Source organism: Caretta caretta, chromosome 1, assembly GCF_965140235.1.
Source record: "Caretta caretta isolate rCarCar2 chromosome 1, rCarCar1.hap1, whole genome shotgun sequence".
NCBI classification, from domain to species: domain Eukaryota; kingdom Metazoa; phylum Chordata; order Testudines; family Cheloniidae; genus Caretta; species Caretta caretta.
The window spans coordinates 295366631-295391376 of NC_134206.1; the positions used below are offsets into that span (position 1 = coordinate 295366631).

At 38.9% G+C, this 24746-nt stretch overlaps 1 protein-coding gene across 1 annotated transcript in view; it reads left to right on the forward strand.

Moving 5' to 3' along the window:
* Nucleotides 1-23290, forward strand: part of LRIG3 (leucine rich repeats and immunoglobulin like domains 3) — a 52318-nt gene extending 29028 nt beyond the window's left edge. Inside the window, exons 6-19 of the mRNA XM_048835957.2 lie at nucleotides 54-197; nucleotides 504-647; nucleotides 1046-1189; nucleotides 2997-3077; nucleotides 3805-3876; nucleotides 4240-4311; nucleotides 7157-7320; nucleotides 14579-14899; nucleotides 15574-15855; nucleotides 17271-17723; nucleotides 17950-18108; nucleotides 19130-19273; nucleotides 19356-19646; nucleotides 22185-23290. Of these exons, the coding sequence (XP_048691914.2) occupies nucleotides 54-197; nucleotides 504-647; nucleotides 1046-1189; nucleotides 2997-3077; nucleotides 3805-3876; nucleotides 4240-4311; nucleotides 7157-7320; nucleotides 14579-14899; nucleotides 15574-15855; nucleotides 17271-17723; nucleotides 17950-18108; nucleotides 19130-19273; nucleotides 19356-19646; nucleotides 22185-22432 (2719 nt within the window). The 3' untranslated portion in view covers nucleotides 22433-23290. The remainder of the gene's footprint in view (nucleotides 1-53; nucleotides 198-503; nucleotides 648-1045; nucleotides 1190-2996; nucleotides 3078-3804; nucleotides 3877-4239; nucleotides 4312-7156; nucleotides 7321-14578; nucleotides 14900-15573; nucleotides 15856-17270; nucleotides 17724-17949; nucleotides 18109-19129; nucleotides 19274-19355; nucleotides 19647-22184) is intronic.
* Nucleotides 23291-24746: the final 1456 nt, after the last annotated feature.

A 24746-nucleotide genomic window follows, 5' to 3' on the forward strand; every position in this document is an offset into this window, starting at 1 on the left:
ACAGGCATCCAGGTAAACTTACTCTGTTGTAACTGTAAAATTTATTGATGCAGGGAGCTGAATCGCAACAAAATAAAAAAAATAGATGGGCTTACTTTCCAAGGACTTACTGCTTTGAAATCACTAAAAATGCAACGAAATGGGGTAAATAGACTCATGGATGGAGCTTTCTGGGGACTAACCAACATGGAAGTCTTGTAAGTATAAACTTTCAGTCTTTTCAGAAAAGACATAATTTGTGTAATTCAAAATAAATAGACATGCTTGATCAAATTTTGAAGATATTTTCAAATTGAAATATTTTGGTTTGACAAGTAGTGAGCATTAATAATATGTAAATGCAGTTCTCGCAACTCTGCATGCCTTTTTATATATATTCATTCTATGAAAACCAGGTATCTAGCCAGTAACATCTCACAATCAATCTCTGATCCATGATGAAGCATGCACTTCACTTATTATTTTTTTTTTTTTACCCTAAATTTTGTCTGTGTGTTTTGTAGGCAGCTGGACCATAACAACCTAACAGAGATTACCAAAGGCTGGCTTTATGGCTTGCTGATGTTGCAGCAGCTCCATCTCAGCCAAAACGCCATCAGCAGGATCAGCTCTGATGCCTGGGAATTTTGCCAGAAACTCAGCAAGCTGTGAGTAGCTTTTATTCTATTCCAGTTCTGAGAGCGGGGTACATGCCAAAGCATGAGCTGCTTACCACTGATCTGTGAATTTTTCATAACAAAGTTTCCAAAGTGACAACAGCTTTTTTTTTATGTGCAAGATAGTCCTATTTTGTTGTGAAAAGTTGAAGCCAACCATGACCCCTGCAGTTGTGCTAGGGCTTTGACACAGCAATTTTTGAATGAAAGAAATCCATTTGTGAATAGCAGGAAATAATACGCAAGTTGTATAATAATCAAAAATTGTGTAGGAGGCTTTGTGATAGCTGCAACTAAGAAGGTTTTTTGTTTAAAAAATGAAGTGGTAGGGAGAAATGAGTAATAAATACTCAAACATTGAAACAAATTTTTCCATCTTGAACTTGCAGAGATTTAACATTTAATCACTTCGCAAGATTAGATGATTCAAGCTTCATTGGTTTAAGCCTACTAGTTGGACTGTATATTGGGAACAACAAAGTAAACTACATTGCTGATTGTGCCTTCCGGGGACTTTCCAGTTTACAGACTTTGTAAGTTGACATGATTTATTTTTAGGTCAGAAACCTAGGTGGTGCGTAAATATCCCCCCTCCCCCCTTATTTTTTTCTTGAATTAATTTTGTTTTGAAGGAAGTGTAAAACAAACTTCGTAGTTCTAATCTTTCCTAGACCTTAGTAGTATGGTTTCTTTTTTGGTAAGATTTCATCCAGGGTAATAGTATCTGTTTTTTCGTGCAGTACAGGTTATGTACAAATTTATACATTCCCAGACCTTCCTATTTGTCATAGTGATTTCATAAGGAAGCTTCTTAAAAGAATCTCTGAAGGGAGAAAAGGAAACTAATAAATGGCTGTTTCTATTCTCATGGCAGGGAGCACAATACTAGCTTTCAGCCATGGCATCGTGGCACCTGCTGTACATGTGCACCCCAAACGAGCTATAGGCACATGGGTGGCCCTAGTAATTGGCTGGAGACTGGAGGTGGGGGACTCAATCCTCCTTGCTCCCCCACATCCAGTTTGTAGCACCCAGAAACATTCCTCTCCAGGCCCTGCTTGTAGGGGAATGTGGAGGTCAGTAAAACTGTCCCCCTGCCAACATGGCTCCCAGTCCCTGTCCCATCCCCACAACATCATGCCTTTTTAAGGGAAGGATTTATGAGGAGCTGTTCTGTCAACTCCTGGGTCCCTTGACTTTGCAATCTGACCACCCTCTGTCCTGTGTCGGTCCTTTTTAAAAAGTTGCCTTTAAATCTAATGAGATGAATACCCTAACTGCTAAATGTCATAATTTGTATCTAAAGCATTAACCTGCCATGCCCCAGAGACTCTTGCAAATCCCAGTGGAGCTAAGAGGGAGTGGCAGAAAGGCTAAAACAGCACTGACAGCTTAGGCACCATGATTATAGGTTCCTCCTAATTAAATACGAGTTTCCCTCTTGGTAGATGTCATGAGGGTAGAAGCCTAAGCCCAGACATAGATATATTCAGAGGGTCATTAAAGACTAGGGGTTGATGATTATCAAGGCTTTGGGTTATTTAGCTGTGTCATCCTTTAGCATTTGTCTGAATACTGTCTAGAAATAATGCTGTTTTACTAACTTTGTGAATTGGGGGGGAGAGGTGAGAAGTGTGTGAATGAATTAAAATGGTCATACTCTGGAGGATGTTCAGCCTCAGTGTATTAGTGACATTTCCAATGGCCAGAACAGCAAGTTAGAGCTTATTCCAAGGGCTGGAAAAGCGTACATTAAAATTTTACTTCTAGGATTCAGACTTTCTGTGTATTCTTCTCCTGTGGCATGGTTCTGAGATTTTTTTCTAAAATCCTATCCTACAGAATTCTGATTCTCTGCTCAGACACCACTCCTCTTTCACAGATCTGGTCGCACACCTTTGCTGTGGTGGCCCAAGGGTGTAAAACTTGTTCCCTTTGACATCCATCTGTTGTCATATTTAACTGACTCTTTAAAGCTTTTGTCTTTAGGTGTGGTTTTATTTTGATATGACAACTGTTGGCCCCCTCATTTCTTACCATCCCCACTTTCCTTTTTCCCTTCTGATATATTTGGATGCTCTTGCATTTCTTTTAAATAAATTGATTCTTGTCATCTTTTAAAGTAGTGGTGAAAAAGGTCAGGCCCTTGAACTTCAGACATTCCAGAAAAAGAAACAAATTGGATCAAGCGTCTTTTAAAATTGATATTAATATTGCACAATGTTCCTTACACAGACCATTCTAGAAATTGCTTTAAATACCATGTACTACTGAAGAAATATATACCTTGTTTTGGGGGGGAATTTTCCTTTTGTGATTGGGTCTGCTCTCTTCACCCAGGGATCTGAAGAACAATGAAATCTCATGGACTATTGAAGATATGAATGGTGCATTCTCTGGACTTGACAAACTTAGAATGCTGTAAGTATGACTGACCTGATTTTGGATTTTCTTAGTTACTTAAAAATATATATATTGGCCTGAGCTCAGATAATATATACTGTGAGGGAGCCCAACCTTGGCAATTTTATTAGTCTCTTAAATTTGTGACTTCCTTACTGTTTTGCTCTTCATTGAAGCCTTCTTTTCTAGAAAACAAAACACCAGCTCTTTAGTCAAACAAAATCTGAAGACTATGATCCTTCTTGAATGTTATCAATATGGAGATTCATGCAGTTGCTGCTTAAAAACCTTTCACGCAGAATTAGTATTGCTCATAATAGGAAATGAAGGGAGGTGTGTTTTCAAAGATTACAAAAGCACAGTGCCTAAGGGAAGTCTTTGATAAAGTAATCCAGCATCTAGTGCCAATGGCTCTGCTATAATGCAAAGATGTCATTCCAAATATACAGCTATGGAATGAAAAGATGCTTACATTTATAGATTTTAAAAAACAAAATTCTACATTACTGAACTGTACACATTAAACATCTTTGAAAATCATACCTACATAGTTACTGAAGCAGAATAAATGGGTATATTTTAGAGATGAGGTATTTTGTTGCAGCAAGAAAGGCAGAATGGAGAATGTTAGTCACAGTTTAGTAATAAGTGCCTAAAAAAGCAATTGTATAAGATTTTCTTCATAGTTCCAAAAAATGCCCCCATTTTACTGCATCTGTTTTCAATTAAGTATTTATATTTTCAGAATACTCCAAGGAAACAGGATTAGGTCCATTACAAAGAAAGCATTTTCTGGTTTGGATGCACTTGAACACCTGTAAGTAGCTGAAATTCATATTTAACCCAGCAGTGACCAAAGCAAATATCAAGATTAACCAAAACAAATATAAAACTACCAAGCTTACCTCATGACTGTCTGAATGAAGCAGATTTACCTTGTTCATCAGTAGTGTGGTACGTCTTAACAAGAACTTTCTGTCTAGGAATTCTGCTCCAAGTGCTATATTTTTAAGTGAACATCAGGATACTATAGAAACTTGTCTTTGTTCTTTTGTTTACTGAGCTGATAGCTGCATTCTGTACTGATAATATAGAGAGGTATAGCTTGAATCTTTATTTTAACCTTTATTTGAGCTAATAAAATGGATTTTTTTTTTCTAAATTTTTTTCCTTCCCCCAGGGATCTAAGTAACAATGCGATCATGTCAGTGCAAGGAAATGCATTTTCGCAAATGAAGAAACTTGAAGAATTGTAAGTTCTTGCCTCCAAAATCTCCATATTAGAAAATATGTAAGCCATAAAAGATACCGACAGATTCAGTATTAATCTCTCACTGCAACAATTCTGAAGTCATGTAACAAATGGTGCATCAGTAGATTTTCTCTGTAGGAGCTGCATATGAGCTAGGTAGCATCAGGCAGCAAGTGTTCATTTTCTATTCCATTTGGTACCTAGAGTCCTGAGTTTAAACTGGTTGATCCCTAATACATGAGATAAGAAAGACTTATTAATGTACTGTAAAGTGGTATCACTGAACTACCACTTACTGGACCAGTAAAATGCATGTCATAATTCTTTAGCAAAGACCCATCTGCAGATCCTTCTTATTGGCTCCCTCTGTCCTGAATCAGCGGAGGAGCAGTTGAAAGTAAAGTCATAAAAGTGCTTTTCTGAGGGAATGCTGTAAAAGCTCTTTCTCTGTTGAGCTAAGTGCAACAGCTGTTACAGCTAACTCTTGCTGAAGCAGAAAAGGCCTTTGTTTTCTTTCCTTGAGTCACAGCTAATCTCTTGTCTCCGGTGCTCCTGTTTCATTCCTTCTCTAACTTTTCTTGTCTCAGCCCTGCCCAGTCTAGTCTCTGGAAACAAGATTGTGCAACATGACAAAACTGGATAAGTCAAAAAGAGAAGCTGCTCTTTCTGTGAGGAGAAACTACCTGAAACTTTGCTGGGGAACAAATGTGTGTTCTGTTGTGGCTCAAGATTGCTATTCTGGGTCAGACGCAGAACCGCTTAGAGGCTGTCCCTCTTCTTCCTTCCCAATACCTGACAACATTTCCCAAAGTTCAGGCCTCGGAGAGAAAGCAGTCAGCAACCTTCAGACAGTAGCATCCACCAAGGGAAGTAAGATGCTTAATTACATCATGCTCAGGGAAGTTCTGAGCCCTGCAGGGATGTGGACATTCCCTCTGTTTATAGAGCTTTTTCTAATGTCTCCCATGCCCACTCCCCAGAGTTCTCAAGTGTGTATCTTTCATGGCTGGTAAATAACTGGGCAGATGATAGGACATGCTTTCCCAAAATTGGCTGAATTAACTCCTTGTAATATGCATTCCCAGCAATTTCACCCATTCAAAGGACCCTAGAGAAGGCTAGCATGGTGAGGGTATGACTGATGTTCACTGCATCATGGTGGTCAAGAAGGCCATGGTTTTCTTCCATCCTAAAAATAGCAACAAGACCACTCTTCATTAAAAAAGACCTGTTTCTTCTGGATCCAGTTCTGCCTGATGATTTGGCATTTTTAGGTTTTGAGCACAGAGCGCTTGTGTGGAAAAACTTGATTTGAAAAGGGAATGTTCAGAGCTGGTAACATCCTCCTTTTTTCTTCTGGAAAGTAGTTAGCACAGAATTTCTATACTAATAAATGGGTGTTTCACTCACTACAAGTACATATATTTATCCCCCTGGACACGCACAAATTACTACAGTCTTTCCTCCAACAAGGTAACTTTTAAGACTTTTATCATTAGCTCTATCTAGATCCAAATACTTATGAGTAGTCCTCAGGGAGAAGTTTGATTTCTCGCTATTTTTGCTCCAGATTTGTAAGAGGTCTCAAATTAACTCTTCCAAGTAGGAAGAGTTCAAATTTTTAGTGGAAGTTTAAGTTGGTCTATATTCACTCACAGAATGTTCTTTTGAAACTATTAGTTTGGTTTCTTTGCATTTCTTCTTTTTGAATGTTACCATTCTCCTAGGTTTGGTAGTACTTTCAATAGAGGACTAGGTCTGCATTTGTGGTCCTTCAAATATCTTCCTAGTTCCTTTCCAAGATGAACTGTAATTTCCATCACTCCAGTTGTTTTGAGATCTGTATTTTAGCGCTAATCCTGTGGAGAAAAGATTACATAAATTGAGTATTTATGGTTCTAGCTATTTGAACTGATGTGAAGCTGTGAGTTTTTAGTGCTGTTTCTGACCTTGATCTGAGATTAAACAAAATTTTGTAATGTACTATCGGCAATTGGATGCCTTTGCAGTTCAAATGCTTACAAAACTGGGTGTTTAAGCTCCAGCAAACGTTAAGACTCAGAGTACAAGATCTCCAGCAACATCTTAGGCAAAGAGGGCAGGAGACTCGGTTGAAAGCCAGGATTCTGAGGTGAAAATCCAGGCCTAATGAAGTTGGGGCAAAATTCCCAGGGGCAGGATTTTACTTGTGGTCTCATAATACATAGTATCAGAAGATACTACAAAGTGGATCTTTTGGTCTTCATCTTGGCAGCGGGTTTCCTGAGGCCATGGGGATCAGTATTTCTGCTGTTCATATCACAACATAGGGATTGGTGTATACCCACTACTCACATAAATACCACTGTTACCTTACTCATGCTCCTTCTTTTGTCAGTCCTTGTACAGTTCTTTAGATAGCTGTACCCCAACAGACCTCAGTTGGGATACAACTTGTAGTTGGGCTGAGCTTTTTTTTCTTCCCCCAGAAAGTTTTTCTTTTGTGAGGGTATTTGAATTATGTAGGTTTTGGAACTCCTCTCGTCTGAGTGTTCTCTCAGTACCCTCTTTACATCACTGCCCTGCCCCTTTATGTAACTGTCCTTGTCCTGACTCAAGATGGGGACATGCAATTGTAAAGAGACACAAATGTGACTTTTCAAAGAACAGAATAAGAATGAAAATGTTTGCTTTGTAGACCTGAAGTCTAATAATGGTGTCATGTGAGAACTGGGTGACATTAGTTTCTTTTATAATAAATCATTTGTGTTTAAAATTAAGTTTTACAAAAAATCCTATTGACTTGTACTGTTTGGGTGGATCTGCATTTTGTATAGAAAACATTTAATGTAATTGTTTTCCTTAGGCACTTAAATACATCAAGTCTTTTGTGTGACTGCCAGCTAAAATGGCTACCACAGTGGGTATCGGAAAACAACTTTCAGAGCTTTGTGAATGCCAATTGTGCCCATCCTCAGCTGCTAAAAGGCAGAAGTATCTTTGCTGTTAGCCCAGATGAGTTTGTGTGTGGTGAGTATAACCACTTCTCCTCACCTTCATAGGTTTTGCTTAGTGAATTTATTTTACACTGCTTTATCTGGCATGTTTTGATTTCTCTTGTTGGACTGAGAAGGGTTAATATTTTGTTTTTAATGTTTTGTCCTCTGCTTCCCAGACTTTTATCTGCAGGTACTCAGAGCTTGTGGTTTCATTCCAGATGGGGAGTAACATTTTTCTGACTTAATTTCATGTATTGCATACTTGCATGTTGCGTACAAAGGAAAGATCAGTGGTTTGTGGTGGTAAATTTACGTGCTGCTAGAGTTAAAATATGAATACTGTTTAGGTAAGCACCATTTAAAAAATGTGGTGCATCTTGATGTACTTTAACTGACATGCCTATTAATATATGCAATATATTTAATTATATATGCAAATTGCATTAGTGCTTTATTAAATCTGAGATTAATTGCACTAAAGTTATATATTGAAGTATAGTTCCCATGGTAACCTTGACCTTGTCTATATGGGCTTTAAAACAATATTTTCAACTTTAAAAATCATTGTGACCGCATATACATTTCTTGTTTACGTTACTAACACCTCACTCCTATAAATGATTTTGATTTATCTTCTTGACCTGCTGCTCACAAACCGGGTTGAATTTGTAGGGGAAGCAAAAATGGATGGGAACCTGGGAGGCAGCAACCATGAGATGGTCGAGTTAAGGATCCTGACACAAGGAAGAAAGGAAAGCAGCAGAATATGGACCCTGGACTTCAAAAAAGCAGACTTCGACTCCCTCAGGGAACTGATGGGCAGGATCCCCTGGGAGAATAACATGAGGGGGAAAGGAGTCCAGGAGAGCTGGCTATATTTTAAAGAATCCTTATTGAGGTTACAGGGACAAACCATCCTGATATGTAGAAAGAATAGTAAATATGGCAGGCGACCAGCTTGGCTTAACAGTGAAATCCTTGCTGCTCTTAAAAAAGAAGCTTACAAGAAGTGGAAGATAGGACAAATGACCAGGGATGAGTATAAAAATATTGCTCGGGCATGCAGGAGTGAAATCAGGAAGGCCAAATCACACCTGGAGTTGCAGCTAGCAAGAGATGTTAAGAGTAACAAGAAGGGTTTCTTCAGGTATGTTAGCAACAAGAAGAAAGTCAAGGAAAGTGTGGGCCCCTTACTGAATGAGGGAGGCAACCTAGTGACAGAGGATGTGGAAAAAGCTAATGTACTCCATGCTTTTTTTTGCCTCTGTCTTCACGAACGAGGTCAGCTCCCAGACTGCTGCACTGGGCAGCACAGCATGGGGAGTAGGTGACCAGTCCTCTGTGGAGAAAGAAGTGGTTTGGGACTATTTAGAAAAGCTGGACGTGCACAAGTCCGTGGGACCGGATGCGTTGCATCCGAGAGTGCTAAAGGAGTTTGCGGATGTGATTGCAGAGCCATTGGCCATTATCTTTGAAAACTCATGGCGATCCGGGGAAGTCCCGGACGACTGGAAAAAGGCTAATGTAGTGCCCATCTTTTAAAAAGGGAAGAAGGAGGATCCTGGGAACTACAGGCCAGTCAGCCTCACCTGAGTGCCTGGAAAAATCATGGAGCAGGTCCTCAAGGAATCAGTTCTGAAGCACTTAGAGGAGAGGAAAGTGATCAGGAACAGTGCTGCACTTAGGACAGAAGAATCCAATGCACCGCTACAGACTAGGGACCGCATGGCTCGTTAGCAGTTCTGCATAAAAGGACCTAGGGGTTACAGTGGATGAGAAGCTGGATATGAGTCAACAGTGTGCCCTTGTTGCCAGGAAGGCCAATGGCATTTTGGGATGTATAAGTAGGGGCATTGCCAGCAGATCGAGGGACGTGATCGTTCCCCTCTGTTCAACACTGGTAAGGCCTCATCTGGAGTACTGTGTCCAGTTTTGGGCCCCACACTACAAGAAGGATGTAGAAAAATTGGAAAGAGTCCAGCGGAGGGCAACAAAAATGATTAGGGGACTGGAACGCATGAGTTATGAGGAGAGGCTGAGGGAACTGGGGATTTTTAGTCTACGGAAGAGAAGAATGAGGGGGGGATTTGATAACTGCTTTCAACTACCTGAAAGGGGGTTCCAAAGAGAATGGCTCTAGACTGTTCTCAGTGGTAGCTGATGACAGAACAAGGAGTAATGATCTCAAGATGCAGTGGGGGAGATTTTGGTTGGATATTAGGAAAAACTTTTTCACTAGGGGTGTGGTGAAACACTGGAATGTGTTACCTAGGGAGATGGTGGAATCTCCTTCCTTAGAAGTTTTTAAGGTCAGGCTTGACAAAGCCCTGGCTCGGATGATTTAATTGGGGATCAGTCGTGCTTTGAGCAAGGGGTTGGACTAGATGACTTCCTGAGGTCCCTTCCAACCCTGATATTCTGTGATTCTATTAATCCAATTCACTTTTCTGTAGTTACGTTTTTACCTTTTGCATTTCTCACAGGTTAGACAGTGAATACTAATTAGAATCAGTTTTATTTTCAGGTTTGTAGTGCTGCAAATACTTCAGGGTAGCTTTTATTGTTTCCTGTCAACTTTGGGTTGAAAGTATCCCTTCATAATAGTCTTTCAGTATGTAAATTATACAATAGCTTAACACATACATTTTGTATTAATATGCATTTGCAACAAAAGTGCTGTTCAGAGATGCTAAATACTGCGTGTCAAATATTGTCACTTTGTTGTCTAATCATGTAATGAAAGACCCTATTCTAATGTACAAAGTGGGAACCTTAATTCTTAATTTCTTGACTGTTTTAAGATAAAAATTTGGTACTTAATCTGGCATTCATATATATATTTTCTTGCAATTTCCATTAATAGAGGAAAAATTAAAGTTGACAAAATACTTTATTTTGTCCTGGATTTAAAGAGGTAAAATGGAAATTTCATCTTTCTTCACTAGAATTTTGTTACCACAACAAGTTCAACATTGCTTAATTTTTATTAATCCTACCCTTATACCTATACAACCTCACAGATCTTGGTGGGATTGCCTAGGTATAAAGGAGCACAGAATGTGCTTGGTGTCATGGTCTTGTTGCTGTTTTAATAGCAACTATTAACATTACTGTCTTATAAAAGTGTTTAGCTACTCTTAATTTAATATTGAAATATTAATGTATAAATTTCTAAAGCTGATGTGGACAGAACATAAAGTAAAGAAATTAATAGGGAGCTAATGAAGGACATACCTTCTTTATGAGGAAATCATTCCAGTGAGGAATTTGACATCTGAAAATAGCACTATCTATTAAGAACATAACATAAGAATGAGCATAATGGGTTAAACCAAAGGTCCATCTAGCCTAGTATCCTGTCTTCCAACAGTGGCCAGTTCCAGGTGCCCCACAGGGAATGAGTAGAACAGGGGCAATTATTGAGTGATCCATTCCCTGTTATCCGGTTTCTGGCAGTCAGCATCTTAGGGACACCCAGAGCATAGGGTTGCATCACTGGCTAGCTTGGCTAATAGCCATTATTGGACTTACCCTCCATGAACTTAATTCTTTTTTGAACCCAGTTTTACTTTTGGCCTTCAGAACATCCCCTGGTAATGAGTTCCACAGGTTGACTGCATGTTGTGTGAAGAAATATTTCCTTATCTATGTTTAAATCTCTTTTTCATTGCGTGACCCCTGGTTCTTGTTATGTGAAGGGGTAAATAACACTTCCTTTTTCACATTCTCCACACCATTCATGATGAGACCTGTATTATATTGCCTCTTAGTTGGCTCTAAGTGGAACAGTCCCAGTCTCTTCAATCTCTCTTCATATGGAAGCTGTTCCATAGCCCTAATCATTTTGGTTACCCTTCTCTGTACCTTTTCATAACTGCATGCAGTATTCAAGGTGTGGGCATACCAGGCATTGACAGAGTGGCATTATGATATTTTTTTTGTCTTATCTGTCCTATTCCTAACATTCTATTAGCTTTTTTGACTTTCATTGCTCATTGAGAAATTGTTATTAGACAACTGTTTACGATGATTTCAAGAACTTTCTTGAGTGGGAACAGCTAATTTTGAACCCATCATTTTGTATGTATAGTTAGGATTGTGTGTCCCAGTGTGAATTACTTTGCATTTATCAAGTTGAATTTCATCTGCCATTTTGTTGTCCAGTCACCCAGTTTAGTGGGATCCCTTTGTAATTCTTTGGATTCAGCTGTGGACTTAACTGTCTTGAGTAATTTTGTATCATTTTCAAACTTCGCCACCTCACTGTTCACCCCCCATTTCCAGATAATTTATGAATGGATTAAACAGCTCAGATCCCAGTACAGGTTCTTGGGGATCACTGATATTTGCCACTCTCCATTGTGAAAACTGATCATTTATTCCTGTCCTTGGTTTCCTACCTTTTAACCAGTTACTGATCCATAAGAGGACCTTCCTTTATATCCCATGACTCACTTCAGAGCCTTTGGTGTAGGTGTAGGACCTTGTCAAAGGTTTTCTGAAAGTCTAAATACATTATATTTACTGGATCACCCTTGTCCATGTTTGTTGACACCCTCAAAGAATTATAACAGATTGGTGAGGCATGATTTCCCTTTACAAAATCAAGTTGATTCTTCTTCTTCTTCTTCTATGTTTCTGATAATTCCATTCTTTACTGTAGTTTCAGCCAATTTTCTGATACTGAAGTTAGGCTTACTGGCCAGTAACTGACACAATCACCTCTGGAGCCCTTTTTAATAATCAGCATTACATTAGCTAGCCTCTAGTCATCTGGTACAGAGGCTAATTTAAGTGACAGGTTACATTTAACTAAAGGTAATTTTTATCAGTGACTTAGTAGTTTATAGCTTGATGCCAGCTGTGATAGATTTCAAAACCTTTAAAAAAAGCACAATAGCCCTTTCCTCTAAAAGGAAATTAGTACTACAATAAGTTTAACAAGAAAAGTAAATTGTGAAACAGGAATAGATGCAATTCTTTAAATAAATTAAGTGGTGTGTGCCAGTTAAATCTTTAAAATGCAGCAATCACAATGTCTCTAGATATGTGTTCATAAAAAGACATAAAATTAACAACATATTAACTGCACAACATTATTTATTAATAGGAATAAAGAGACCCCTTTTCACATGTCAGATAAAAGTCTGGCTAAACAGAAGGGTTTTTTTTACTGTGCCTAGAAGGTTGATAAACTTGGCCTTTATTGGACCAGGAAAAAGAAGCAAGGGCAAAGAAATGAATCTTTTAGTACGTTGCTGTCCTGCCTTGTCATGTGAAAGCACACAGATGAAATCTTAACTTAGAGGGCAAGGCCAGTGGCGTTGGTGGGGCTTGTCCCGTGGAGTTGGTGATTGAGGCTGTTGAAATGGAGATGCATTTGTACCATTGGCCTACACTTTCACCATCCAGGTCTTGGGCCGAAAGTTGCAGCACATTGTGGCCCCCGTAATTTATGGCATTTATGTGTCTGCTCTGTTATCTATTCTGTAATATTGTTTTCTAAAAATTGTATGAATTTCTGGTGATGAACTAAAAGGAAAGAGTTATTGTTGCAGTGTCCTTTCCCTGAATACAACTTCCAAATTGAATAGAGGCCACCTTGTTTGGCTCCGTAGCATATTTGTTAAATTAACATCTCAGTGGGAAAAGGTGCATTTCTGCAGTGCTTAGTATTCTATCAAGCTGTGCTTCTTTCTTCTCCTTTTGTATATTTCAGATAGAATGATTACACATCTGAAGAAATGCTCGTTACACAAGAAGTTATTTTCTTTAACTTTAGAATGATGTACACTTTGTATGTTAATTTAAAATCTTCAGTGCCAAGTTGGAATTTTGAAAACAACTCAGAGGAAAAAATTTAAAATTTGTTAATGGGATGGACACATGGAATGAGTGGTCCATAATAGTGTAGCTCAAACATGGCCAAATTGATGTACTTCACACTTTCTAAAATTATGCCTTTCAAGATGAAAGAAAGCATGAATAATTTCAGGCCAAAAATAAACTTTTGAGAAAACTGTTCACAATTGAAAATAGGTGCAGAAGTGACCTGTATTAACTGCTTAATTATACAGTAGTCTTACTATAGTGATTTTGTAACCAAATAAAACACGCTTAATAGCTGTCTCTTTTTTCCTTTGCTTATAAGTCAAGTGCTGAAGTTAATGGCTTGAAGAAGATGATGAGAAATATCCTTTATGGATTTTATTTTAAAGTGTGGTTCTACTCTGAAAATGGGCTATGTGAAAATGGCAGAATCTTACTCAACAGATCAGTTCCTTTTGTATATTGTATCGCATCTGCTTATCTTAGTGCCCTCCCTCCCCCAAACAAATGTTTTTAATACTTTTAACGTCTGTCTGCAGAGCATAGACAGCACAGCCACAAGAGAATGAGCTGCATCCTATTCCACCTCTCACATTATCAGTATAAACATTCAGTATGTTTCGGTAAATTATACCAATGCAAAACCACTGAACACACTGTGGTGACGTAGATGTCACCAAGGATATAATTTGGCTTGTGGAACTTATTATAGGTATGATGCACAAGAAAGAAATAACCCAACAAGACTCTCGGATCCCAGGTTGTATTTGCAGGACTGGCTGTAGAACACATTTTTACTTGTAAAATTAAGTGCGTTTTTACTTGTAAATAATTGAAGGACAATAAACATGGAATCCCACAAAATACAAATGGTAAGTGCTCCCCCATCATACAAAACCCCACACGTGATCATTGTACAGTATGCTTAGCAGATTTTCAGCACTGCTGCATTTGAAAATTGGAGCAAAGAACTGCAGACCACTGCAATCACTGGAACCACAACTTGTGTGTGGGTTGGGGGAGAACCCTGGATTGTCTGACAATCTCTGGTGGCAGAAAGAACGATGTTTTGGTGAAGAAAAACTTATTGCAGCCTTAGGTGTAGAAAAAAGGAGTCTTGGCTTCGTGACTGAAAGTCAAAGTAGCTTTTACAGATGTTAAACTGTAGTTCTCTCCTTTTTATATATAAACAGCACATAGTCTGCTTTAGATGTGCTTTCTCTTCACTAAGAGAGGGCTTAGCACAGTAAACTCATAAATATGACATCTTTAAATGCCTGGAGATAAATGAAATCTAAAACTAAACCACTGTATCTCTGGTTTATAAATACTTGTCTGACTTCTCTCAAACCTATAAAACAAAGGCTTACAAAATCTTTTTCTAAGAAGAGTCCTGGGGATCCAGGTATTTGCCTCTTTTCATCAGTGTCACAATTTTTTCCCCTTTCCCATCTTTACAGATGATTTTCCTAAACCACAGATCACTGTCCAGCCAGAAACTCAGTCAGCAATCAAAGGCTCCAATTTAAGTTTCATATGTTCGGCAGCCAGCAGCAGTGACTCCCCTATGACTTTTGCGTGGAAAAAGGACAATGAATTACTGCATGATGCTGAAATGGAGAATTATGCACATCTCCGGGCACAGGGCGGTGAAGTGATGGAATACACTACCATACTTCGGCTACGCAATGTTGAATTCAGCAACGAAGGAAAATACCAGTGTGTGATTTCAAATCACTTTGGTTCATCCTACTCTGTCAAAGCCAAGCTCACAGTTAACAGTAAGCATCCTGTTTTACCTGTGCATTTGAAGAGGAAATCAGTGTAAAGCAAATTAAAATATACAGTTTTCTTTTCCCACTGCATTATTTTTAGAAAATGCTTAATATCCTAATTTCAGCTCATGAAAGCATGCTGCTTCCAAGATATGTTTATTATTAAAGCTGCACCTAAAGGGCCCAACCAGAATCTGTCCCTATTGTGTGAGGTGCTGTACAAACACAGTTAAGAAACAATCCCTGTCCTGAAGAGCTTGCAATCTAAATAGATTAAGGAAAGGATAGGAGAGAGAAGAACCCCAGTCCACCTTTTACAGGGGACAACAACCTTCTCTACTGAGGTACGCAGACTGTGACTTGGCAGAGGTCAACTCTGCTACAGGCTTCCTGAATGAGGATGAAACCCACGTCTCCTGATTTAAACATAAGGCCGTCTTTTCTCTAGATACAAGTTTCGGTCTTGTGAGGTTTTTTTTCCAGACCTTTGTGCACCAGATCCTATCTGCAAAGCCTTGCACATCGCTGTTGTTGAAACTGGTATAAGTTTTATGCTTATTGGAGTTGGGTGTACTGAAATTGAGAAAATATTGTGCAAAGGAGGAAAAATAATTTGCCCCAAAATTGGAAACAAACCTACTTGTATCTGGTTAAACTTTTTGTTTTGTTTTTTGCTTTAGTGCTGCCTTCATTTACAAAGATGCCCATGGACCTAACCATTCGTGCTGGGGCAACGGCACGATTAGAATGTGCTGCAGTTGGTCATCCAGTACCGCAGATTGCTTGGCAGAAAGATGGTGGCACAGACTTTCCTGCAGCACGCAAGAGACGTATGCATGTCATGCCTGAGGATGATGTGTTCTTTATTGTTGATGTAAAAATTGAGGACACTGGAGTTTATAGCTGTACAGCTCAAAACACTGCTGGGAGCATTTCAGCTAATGCAACACTGACAGTACTAGGTGAGAAACTGTCGATATGTAATGATATAAGTCTTTTCTATTGAAGTGGTGTGACAAGTTTTGCCATACTTTTAGATGTTATTAATAAAATGTGTTATAGGGCTTAATAGGGAGATGTATCAATTCACTACTAGTGAGTGCTTTTGGAGGCACATGTTTAGCTGAAAAATGTCTTTTCAGATGAGTTCTGTGGTAATGTATTTCGTGAAGTCGTCATTTGTGAATCAATGGCCATTGGTTAGAAATCCATACTTATAATTTTAATACACAATCATTGTTCTAATAAATAATAAAATAGAGTTACATTTTCCATTTAAATGCATAGTTTAAAATAGAAATGATTTAGTATACACAGAGAAAGGAGGAGGTTGCTGGGATTTTTTCCTGAGAAGTTCAGTAATAGAAAAAAGGAAAAAGTGAAGTTTTTTTTATTTTTATTTTTTTAAATTCAGAGTTGGCATCTCCACTAATAATATATTCTAGAGAACACTATGCTAATATGTAACTTATTTCCTCGGGTTTTTTTCTTTTGTAGGGCTAGTGAGCATCTAGTTGTGATCACTAAATGAGCTGACGCCAGTCTTTTAGCTCAGGCTAAAGATGTCTCCCCTTCTCCCCCACCAGTAGAAAAACTATAAGTATAATTAGGCCTTAATGATGCTTTCAATTTAGTTAAATCATTTCCCAAAACTGTTAGCTACCTCAGTGTTTGTGTAGAAATTTGCTTCTAGAATGGTGCTTGGCAACAACCTAGATATTTTGTCTTAAACATTTTGGGGTGATTGCAAAGAGCATGTGTATTTAGCAGATGCATAACTGTGTAGTCATTTGTCTAAAACAGGGGTGGCCAACCTGTGGCTCCAGAGCCACATGTGGCTCTTCAGAAGTTTAATATGTGGCTCCTGGCATAGGTGCTGACTCCGGGATTGGAGCTACAGGTGCCAACTTTCCACTGCTCAACCCCAGGCCCTGCCTCCACTCCAGCCCTTACCCAACGCCCCTGCCCCTCCCTGCCCGCTCCCTCAGCATGCTGCACCCTTTCTCCTCCCCCCTCCATCCCAGAGCCTACTGCAAAACAGCTGATCGCGACGGACAGGAGGCGTGGGGAGGGAGTGGAGGTGCGGGCACCGGGGTAGAGGGGGAGGGACTGTGATGTGGGCTGCTGATGTATTACTGTGGCACTTTGGCAATGTACATTGGTAAATTCTGGCACCTTCTCCGGCTCAGGTTGGCCATCCTGGTCTAAAACATGCCATCTTTCTAAGGATTAATGTTTAGAAAAACACACATGTTAGAAACTTTGTGATTTTAATATTACCCCAACTCATTTGTTTTTTGTTTTTGTTTTTCTGTGGATTGGGTTGGAACCACCTATGTTTTCTTATAAAAGTAACTTAGATTTTTTTTTTTTCCAGAAACACCATCATTTTTGCGGCCCTTGCTAGACCGAACAGTAACAAAAGGTGAAACTGCAGTCTTGCAATGCATTGCTGGTGGTAGCCCTCCGCCTCGGTTGAACTGGACTAAGGATGACAGCCCGTTGGTGGTAACAGAAAGGCACTTCTTCGCTGCAGGCAACCAGTTACTGATTATTGTGGACACAGACATTGAAGATGCTGGGAAATACACTTGTGAAATGTCTAATACGCTTGGAACAGAGAGAGGCAACATTCGTCTAAATGTAATTCCCACTCCCACTTGTGATTCTCCTCAAAACATTGCTCCATCATTGGATGATGATGGATGGGCCACAGTCGGCGTAGTGATCATAGCAGTGGTTTGCTGTGTGGTGGGCACTTCCCTTGTGTGGGTGGTCATCATATACCACACAAGGAGAAGAAATGAAGATTGCAGCATCACAAATACAGGTGTGTAAACTGAAGCTTGGCAGTGCAAAGGAGTCCTCAAATGTGTTTGTGGTTGTTCTCCAGTAACTTTCTTCCAGAAATGTTTGTGTGTTTTGACTCAAATTCAGAAGGGTGAATCATTTGTTGCCTTCATCATGTTGGTGGCTGGTTTAAAAATATTTCAAAGAAACCTAAAATATACTGATGGTTTTATGCATATTTCCCTCCCCCCCCTCTTAAATTACAGATGAGACCAACTTGCCTGCTGACATTCCAAGTTACCTGTCATCCCAGGGAACATTAGCTGAAAGGCAGGATGGGTATGGGTCATCAGAAAATGGAAGTCATCATCAGTTCATAACTTCTTCAATGGGGGGATATTTTTTACAGCAAAGAGATAGTAATGGTAAATACTTTAGATATAAAACTTGGCACTGTTTTGGTTACTAGAAATCAGACACTACAATTCATTACGTTAGTTAGGAAGACAATGACACCAGTGAAGCATCTTCGTTAGTTACCATGTAGGCCCTGTGACTGACTTACTGATTGCTTCAACCCATTAAAATAATATTTGAAGCTGAGATTTTACTATGAAATACAGGGATGAGAAATGCTTGTGCTGATAACAGAAACTTGGTTTTACTGATCCACTTGACATATGGCCTTGTCTACATAGAGAAGCTTCTTCAATATACCTCAAGTATGAATTTAAACTGATTATACTTACACCAAAACAAGATGAGTCTACACATGAACTCTACGAGCGTTAGAGTACCTTTTTTGTTGTTTCAGTTAGGTCTCTTGAAAGATAACTTAAGCTATACCCCTCCTCATCCTCCAAAAGCACTCTTTTATACAGGAATAGTAGTGTCCATAGGGGGCATTATATTTTTTTACTATATGATTTAACCAATGAAACTTTCCCGTGTAAGCAAGGCCTTAATTTTTGAAAGCATCTCAAAATGATCATTGTGTTTTTAGAGGAGTAATCTACTCTGTAACACTTGATGACTTGTAGCCATTATTTGGACCATGGCTTCAGTACTCAGAGCAGAATCTTTGGTTGCAAATGAACTCATTGCGTGATTTTTTTTTTTTTAAATGAAATCCTGGCTCTTCTGGTATTTATTTTATACTCCTAGAAGATAAGCAGACCAACAGAGTGGTGACATGCTGAGAAATCTTGACATCGCCATTCTGGAGAGGGTTAGGGCTAAGGTGTAGCAGCCTTATAAAGCTGTTTAACTGAACTCTTGCAAACTCCTGCCCCTCCAGGAAAAGTGTTCTTAAATTCCACTGCAGGTTTCATCGCTGTAGTTGTTTTATTTGCAGAAGAACAAAACTCCACTAGTAAAACTAATTGTGCAGGATGAAGCCTAGAAAAAGGAGTCTGTTAGCTGATACATCGTGTCTTTATTTTTAAGGCATTTGTCATCTAGATAATGACAGTGAAACAGACCTGGAGGTTGTTACAGATCCATTCTTATGCCACTATCTGGGGACTTCAGGGACTGTGTATTTAAAAGGGAATGCTTATGGCTCTGACGTTTTTGAAGCATACCATACAAGTAAGTCAAATAAATATTTTAGTCCTGTTTCAGTCTTGCCTTATAAGATTCCTAGTAATCCTGATTTCTCCTTTTTATTAAGGCTGCAGCCCTGACCAAAGAACAGTGTGTATGGACCCATGTGACTCTACTTACTTAAAGAAAAAAGAACGCTATCCATATTCACTTGGAACATTATCACATTCACCAGAAGATCCCTTTGACCAGTATGTTGGCAGCATTGGAATGCAGGCTACAAGTAGCAAATTGCTTGACTCTACTTGCATGCCAAGTGAAGGAATTGGAGTGAAAAGCTTGACTCTAAACTCCGACATCTTTGATTTGAACAGAAATCAGGAACCATCCGCTATTACCACTAGTAGCACTTTCATGGGTATGTTTCAGCTACTGCATTTCTTAAAGCTGCAAACATCATTTGTATACACATGTTCCTTATGACTTGCATGTACTAGAAAACATGTTTATCCTTTAGTCAGAACAGTAGTTCAGGGTGATACTCGGTGATTGCTTATATGATTGTTACATATTGTGAGAAACGTATCTAAAAGCTGGTCACATAAGTAGCCTACCTTTTTTTCAGAGAAACTGAGCACATGCAGTTGCCCCTGAGTTCAGTGGGATACTACAGTTTATCAAATATATACTGTTTGAAAATTTTGGCAATTTAACCAATGAAACTTTCCCATGTAAGCAAGGCCTTAGTTTGTGAAAGCTAACTTTAGTATTACCTCTTTTCCTCCATTATTTATGTAGTGCCAGGAGCATGCAGGGCACTTCATACTCAGACAAGGCCTCTGAATAGACAGTGCACCAACACTTGAGGGGCTCAAAGGCCGGGCCAGCTCTAGGTTTTTGCCACCCCAAGCTCCAAGAGTGCAACTGCCCAAGCAACAATAAAAAAGAAAAAGGGTGGCCGAAATGCTGCCCCTGGAATTCTGCCGCCCCAAGTACGTTCTTGCTTTGCTGGTGCCTAGACCTGGTCCTGCTCAAAGGAGAAACAAAAAGCAGTGTGACTATATGGTGAAGTTATGAACAAGCCTTTAGTTTCTTGATTATTAATAATTTTTCTGATGGATTTAAAAAAAAGATTCCGTACGTTATAAAATATATTTTACTATAGAAAGGGAATAACTTCTGCATGTATTGCTTAGTTGATAACATCACAGTTTCTGGGTAACTGCACCTGTATTGCCCCTCCATGGTCCCTCACGTAAGGTTTTCTGCTCCCAGCTGTCACCTCTCTTGGGTGAAGACCCATGTGTGTCTCCCTCCTGACTGGAGTTTTAAGGCTTCACATCTCCCTACCTTGCACTATGATATTCCCAGCAAGCCAGTCTGCTTAAAGACTAGTGCCTGAGCTTTTGCTTTCTTTCCAATGGCTATGAAAAGTGTATTGCCAAAGGTTACAAGCTATCACGCAGCTCTTTCTAAGCAAGCACACTTTTTCTTAAGATAAAAGCATTACAAAAAATAAAAATAATAAAACAATAAACAGATTTAAACACACACTTAGCATACCAGGAATCACCCATCAATCTTATGGGGCCCTAGTAGGCTAGTGTCTTTCCAGCCCTTCCATGAGGGCCTCCCTTTGTCCATTTGCTGCATCAGAAAGAAGCCATAAGTCAGTTTAGGTTCATCCTTTTATATCAAAAGCTCCTCCGTTGTTTCCTAGCGTCTGGAAAACCCATCATGAACTAGTATATACAAACCACCCCAGGGGGTGGAACATCTCTGGAGTTGTTTAGTCTCAGTGACTCACCTTAATCACCCCCCACTGTTTTTAGTTCCTGTGGTAGCCTCCCCCATGGAGTAAAACACAATCATGCATGAACAGTTCACAACTGTAATACAAGAGAGTGCGCTTTTTAGGACCATATATCACAAGCAACATTCAGTTACCTCCCAGAAGATCTGAGTTTGGTAATGACTTAAGATAGACCCTTCTTCGGTAAAATGCAACTGATTGCAACCCTACTTCAAACCTGCCATATGTTTTTAAAGGTCTACATAGCATAACTTATTGAAGCCAAGTGTCACTAGGAGCCACTTTTTGGGGGGCAGTATGTGTAAGTGTGGTACCTTAATCAACAGATCTATGCCATGTGTCAGTCATATCTAATTATATTTTCTGTCTGTGAAAAAAGTGAAGACTTTCAGTGTAATGGTGTTAGCTGTGGAGTCTCCACATGGAAAAGGGAGACGAGAAAATGTGGTATTTTCTGGCTAGTGCATCAACAGAATTGTTTAATGAAGATTCAGTTGAATGCCAAATTCTACTTGGGTTACTCCTGTACTAGCCAGCTGAGAGCAAATGGGGTATAAATGAAGGCAGAATTTCACTGGCAGGATCTTTGTTACTGATGTGTGACACAAGCCAGAAAGAACACTGTCTGGCATTGATTGCAGGGTGTGTAGTTTTTATATATATAAAATTATAAACGGCTCTTAATATCAGTCTAGCTAAACAGAGTGAATGTTTGAGTCACTTTTCAGAGTACACCAGTCCAAAAAGCATGTTGAAAAGATTGTTCTTGGTTATGCATTAGAATGATTTTGTGACTTGTTTTCATGTTTTTGTTTGTATTTTGTGTTTTGAGAATGAGGAAATTCATGGAAACATAAACAAGGAAATTAAAGGGGGTGGGTTCTTCTGAATGGTTATCAACCAAGTTATTCACTTTGGAAACACTTTTAACAACTCATCTAAGAGTTTTAAATGGGTACATATGAGTATAGAGGGCTTTTTTTCCTTTGGGTGGGGAATAATAGTACGACTTAGAAACAAAGCCAAATTTCATTTCAGAGAACTTGAGCTGTGTCCTTGATTTGTATTCTCGTGTTCAGCCCTTGGTAAGACTTAGAGCTGTTAACACCAGCATTTCTTTCCTTACAAATTTCTATCTTGCAGGAACATTTGGAAAGTCTCTATGGAGGCCTCAACTAGACTCTTTTTCAAGCTGTATGCAGCCAGCAAGTTGTAAACCCAAAACCTTCCATAATAATAATTCTCAAGCCTCATTGGACTTTGACTCAGAGGCAGAGGAAGATGGAAAGGACAGGACGGTTTCTTATGAGGAAAACAGCATTTGTACTTACAAACAGGCCTTTGAAAACTTTAGGACTCCTACTTTCCAGTCCTGTGACCTGAATACATAGCTGCTTTTGGACTGGCCATTGATAGATGGAACCAAAGGAAATATTTTTGACATACTACCTCAATGTGGAGCTTTATTTAAAAGGGGTGGGGGGAATCCATGTTTTTAATGGAGCTATGAAATCAGAAAGAATGAATACGTTTTTATACAGATAAAACATAATTGCCAAAATGTTATAAAATTTTATACAGGGAATACATTCCTTAGAGAAGTACTATATTTCTAATTATTTTATAGCTTTGTTTTATGCAAATGGTATCTCTTGTAAATTAATGATGTAAATAATACTATGTATATTTCCTGTCAGACTTCATTTTATTGAAATGAGTACTGAAGCATCCTAAACTTGTACCAATATCTGTACCTTTTTATGAATGGACGTTCCGTGCTGTTTGCAGGTACCATGCATCTTATTTGCACATCACTTTTAATAAAATATGCTGCCTTGTGGTCTTGAGACACAATAGAGTATGAAAAATGCAAGGTGGAGGTATGTTGATAGAAATTGAAAATATATGTTGTGCATATAAGCCTCTGGCCCTTATCTCATCAGTTTGTCTAAAATGTAGAGGATATGGATTCACTGTATTAGATACCTGCTGTCCTTAGAAGTGGTTCTGGTCATGCAGCTTCCCCAAATTGTCCCACATGCGCACAAGACTGGCTGTATAGTCAGCTGTCTAGCCACGGTGCATACAAATAACTTGAGTGTACACATCTGGTGGTGGATATGCAGATTGGACACACACATACACAGCGAGCAACTTAGTTTAAAAAAGAAAAAATCAGGCCCTAGACGTTTGCCTGGTAGTATCATTCTCCTCTCAATAAATGGCTTGAAGATTAATTATTTCCCAAATATTCAGTGCAGGTCAGAGTCTGTGTTTTCCCCTATGTTTTCTCGACTGCTCCTCCAATCACTTCCACACCCAGTGTAAAAAGGTAACCAATGTACAAGATAATTCTTCCTTGGTTTAACTTCTGCTGCTCTTCCATTTGTGTCTGCTCTCTTCTCCATATAGATAAATGTGAACTGTACTTCATTCCTCACTCAAGTTGAGCAGTTGTTATAAGTTTAAATACTTGCTAGATTAAATTTAAATTGAGGAGCCCAATATTATTAGCCACCCTATACCAAAGAAAGACACTTACTATGTGATGGCAATTAAGACTAAATGAGAATTTTCCCTTTTGTTTTCCTTGATACTGATATCCAGTATTTAAAAAAGCTGTGAATTCTCTGGTCAGCAATGTATTAAAACAATGTGCCTCCCCAAGTTTTACTACTACAGGACTTACGTTTTCAGATCTGCTCACTTAGAAGGCGCAAATTTATATAGTTGTCAAACTTACTTTTAAACCAAATTGAAAGCAGCTGTTAGACTAGAACATCATAGACGGTTTTCAGAGGATACGTCTGGAGCAAAAGGTTTCCCTGCCTAAAGTAGCTGACTTAAGGGCTTTTTGTTGTTTGTAGCCAGAAACCTGGTACGCAGATTGCAGAGTAATTTCCCTCCTTTAATTTAGGCGCCAGTATTAGAGACAGGAAGTTAATCCATCCTTAATCACTGGTGGTCTGAATGTAGAGAATGGATTTTGCATGCTTTAGTTTATCATATTGCCAGATTTCTGAATCTGATTGTTAATTTGCCTTCATTGCAGCCAGATGTGGCGATGTGGTGACAGATGTTGGTATGGGTATTTGATGATGATTAACTAACTGCATTTTTAAATATATTAATTTATCCTGAGTTAAGCACAAATCTCTAAGTCAATAATGCTTAAAATCTTAAAGTAGATTCACTCACTAAGTCAATAGTTTTTTCCCTTCTCTAGTTTTTCTCTAAGTGTCATAACTTGGATCTCTAACCAGACATAATTTCCCGAATATGTAGAGAAAGAAAGTAAACCAAAGTATTCTTAATAAGAAAAGGAGTACTTGTGGCATCTTAGAGACTAACAAATGTATTTGAGCATAAGCTTTCGTGAGCTACAGCTCACTTCATTGTATGCATTCAGTGCAAAATACAGTGGGGAGATTTTATATACACAGAGAACATGAAACAATGGGTGTTACAATGCACACTGTAACGAGAGTGATCAGATAAGATGAGCTATTATGCCATCATGTGCCAGCAACGCTCCTCTGCCATGTACATTTGCCAAACCGGACAGTCTCTATGTAAAAAAATAAATGAACACAAATCAGACGTCAAGAATTATAACGTTCAAAAATCAGTCGGAGAACACTTCACTTCAATCTCTCTGGTCACTCGATTACAGACCTAAAAGTTGCAATTTTTCAATAAAAAAAA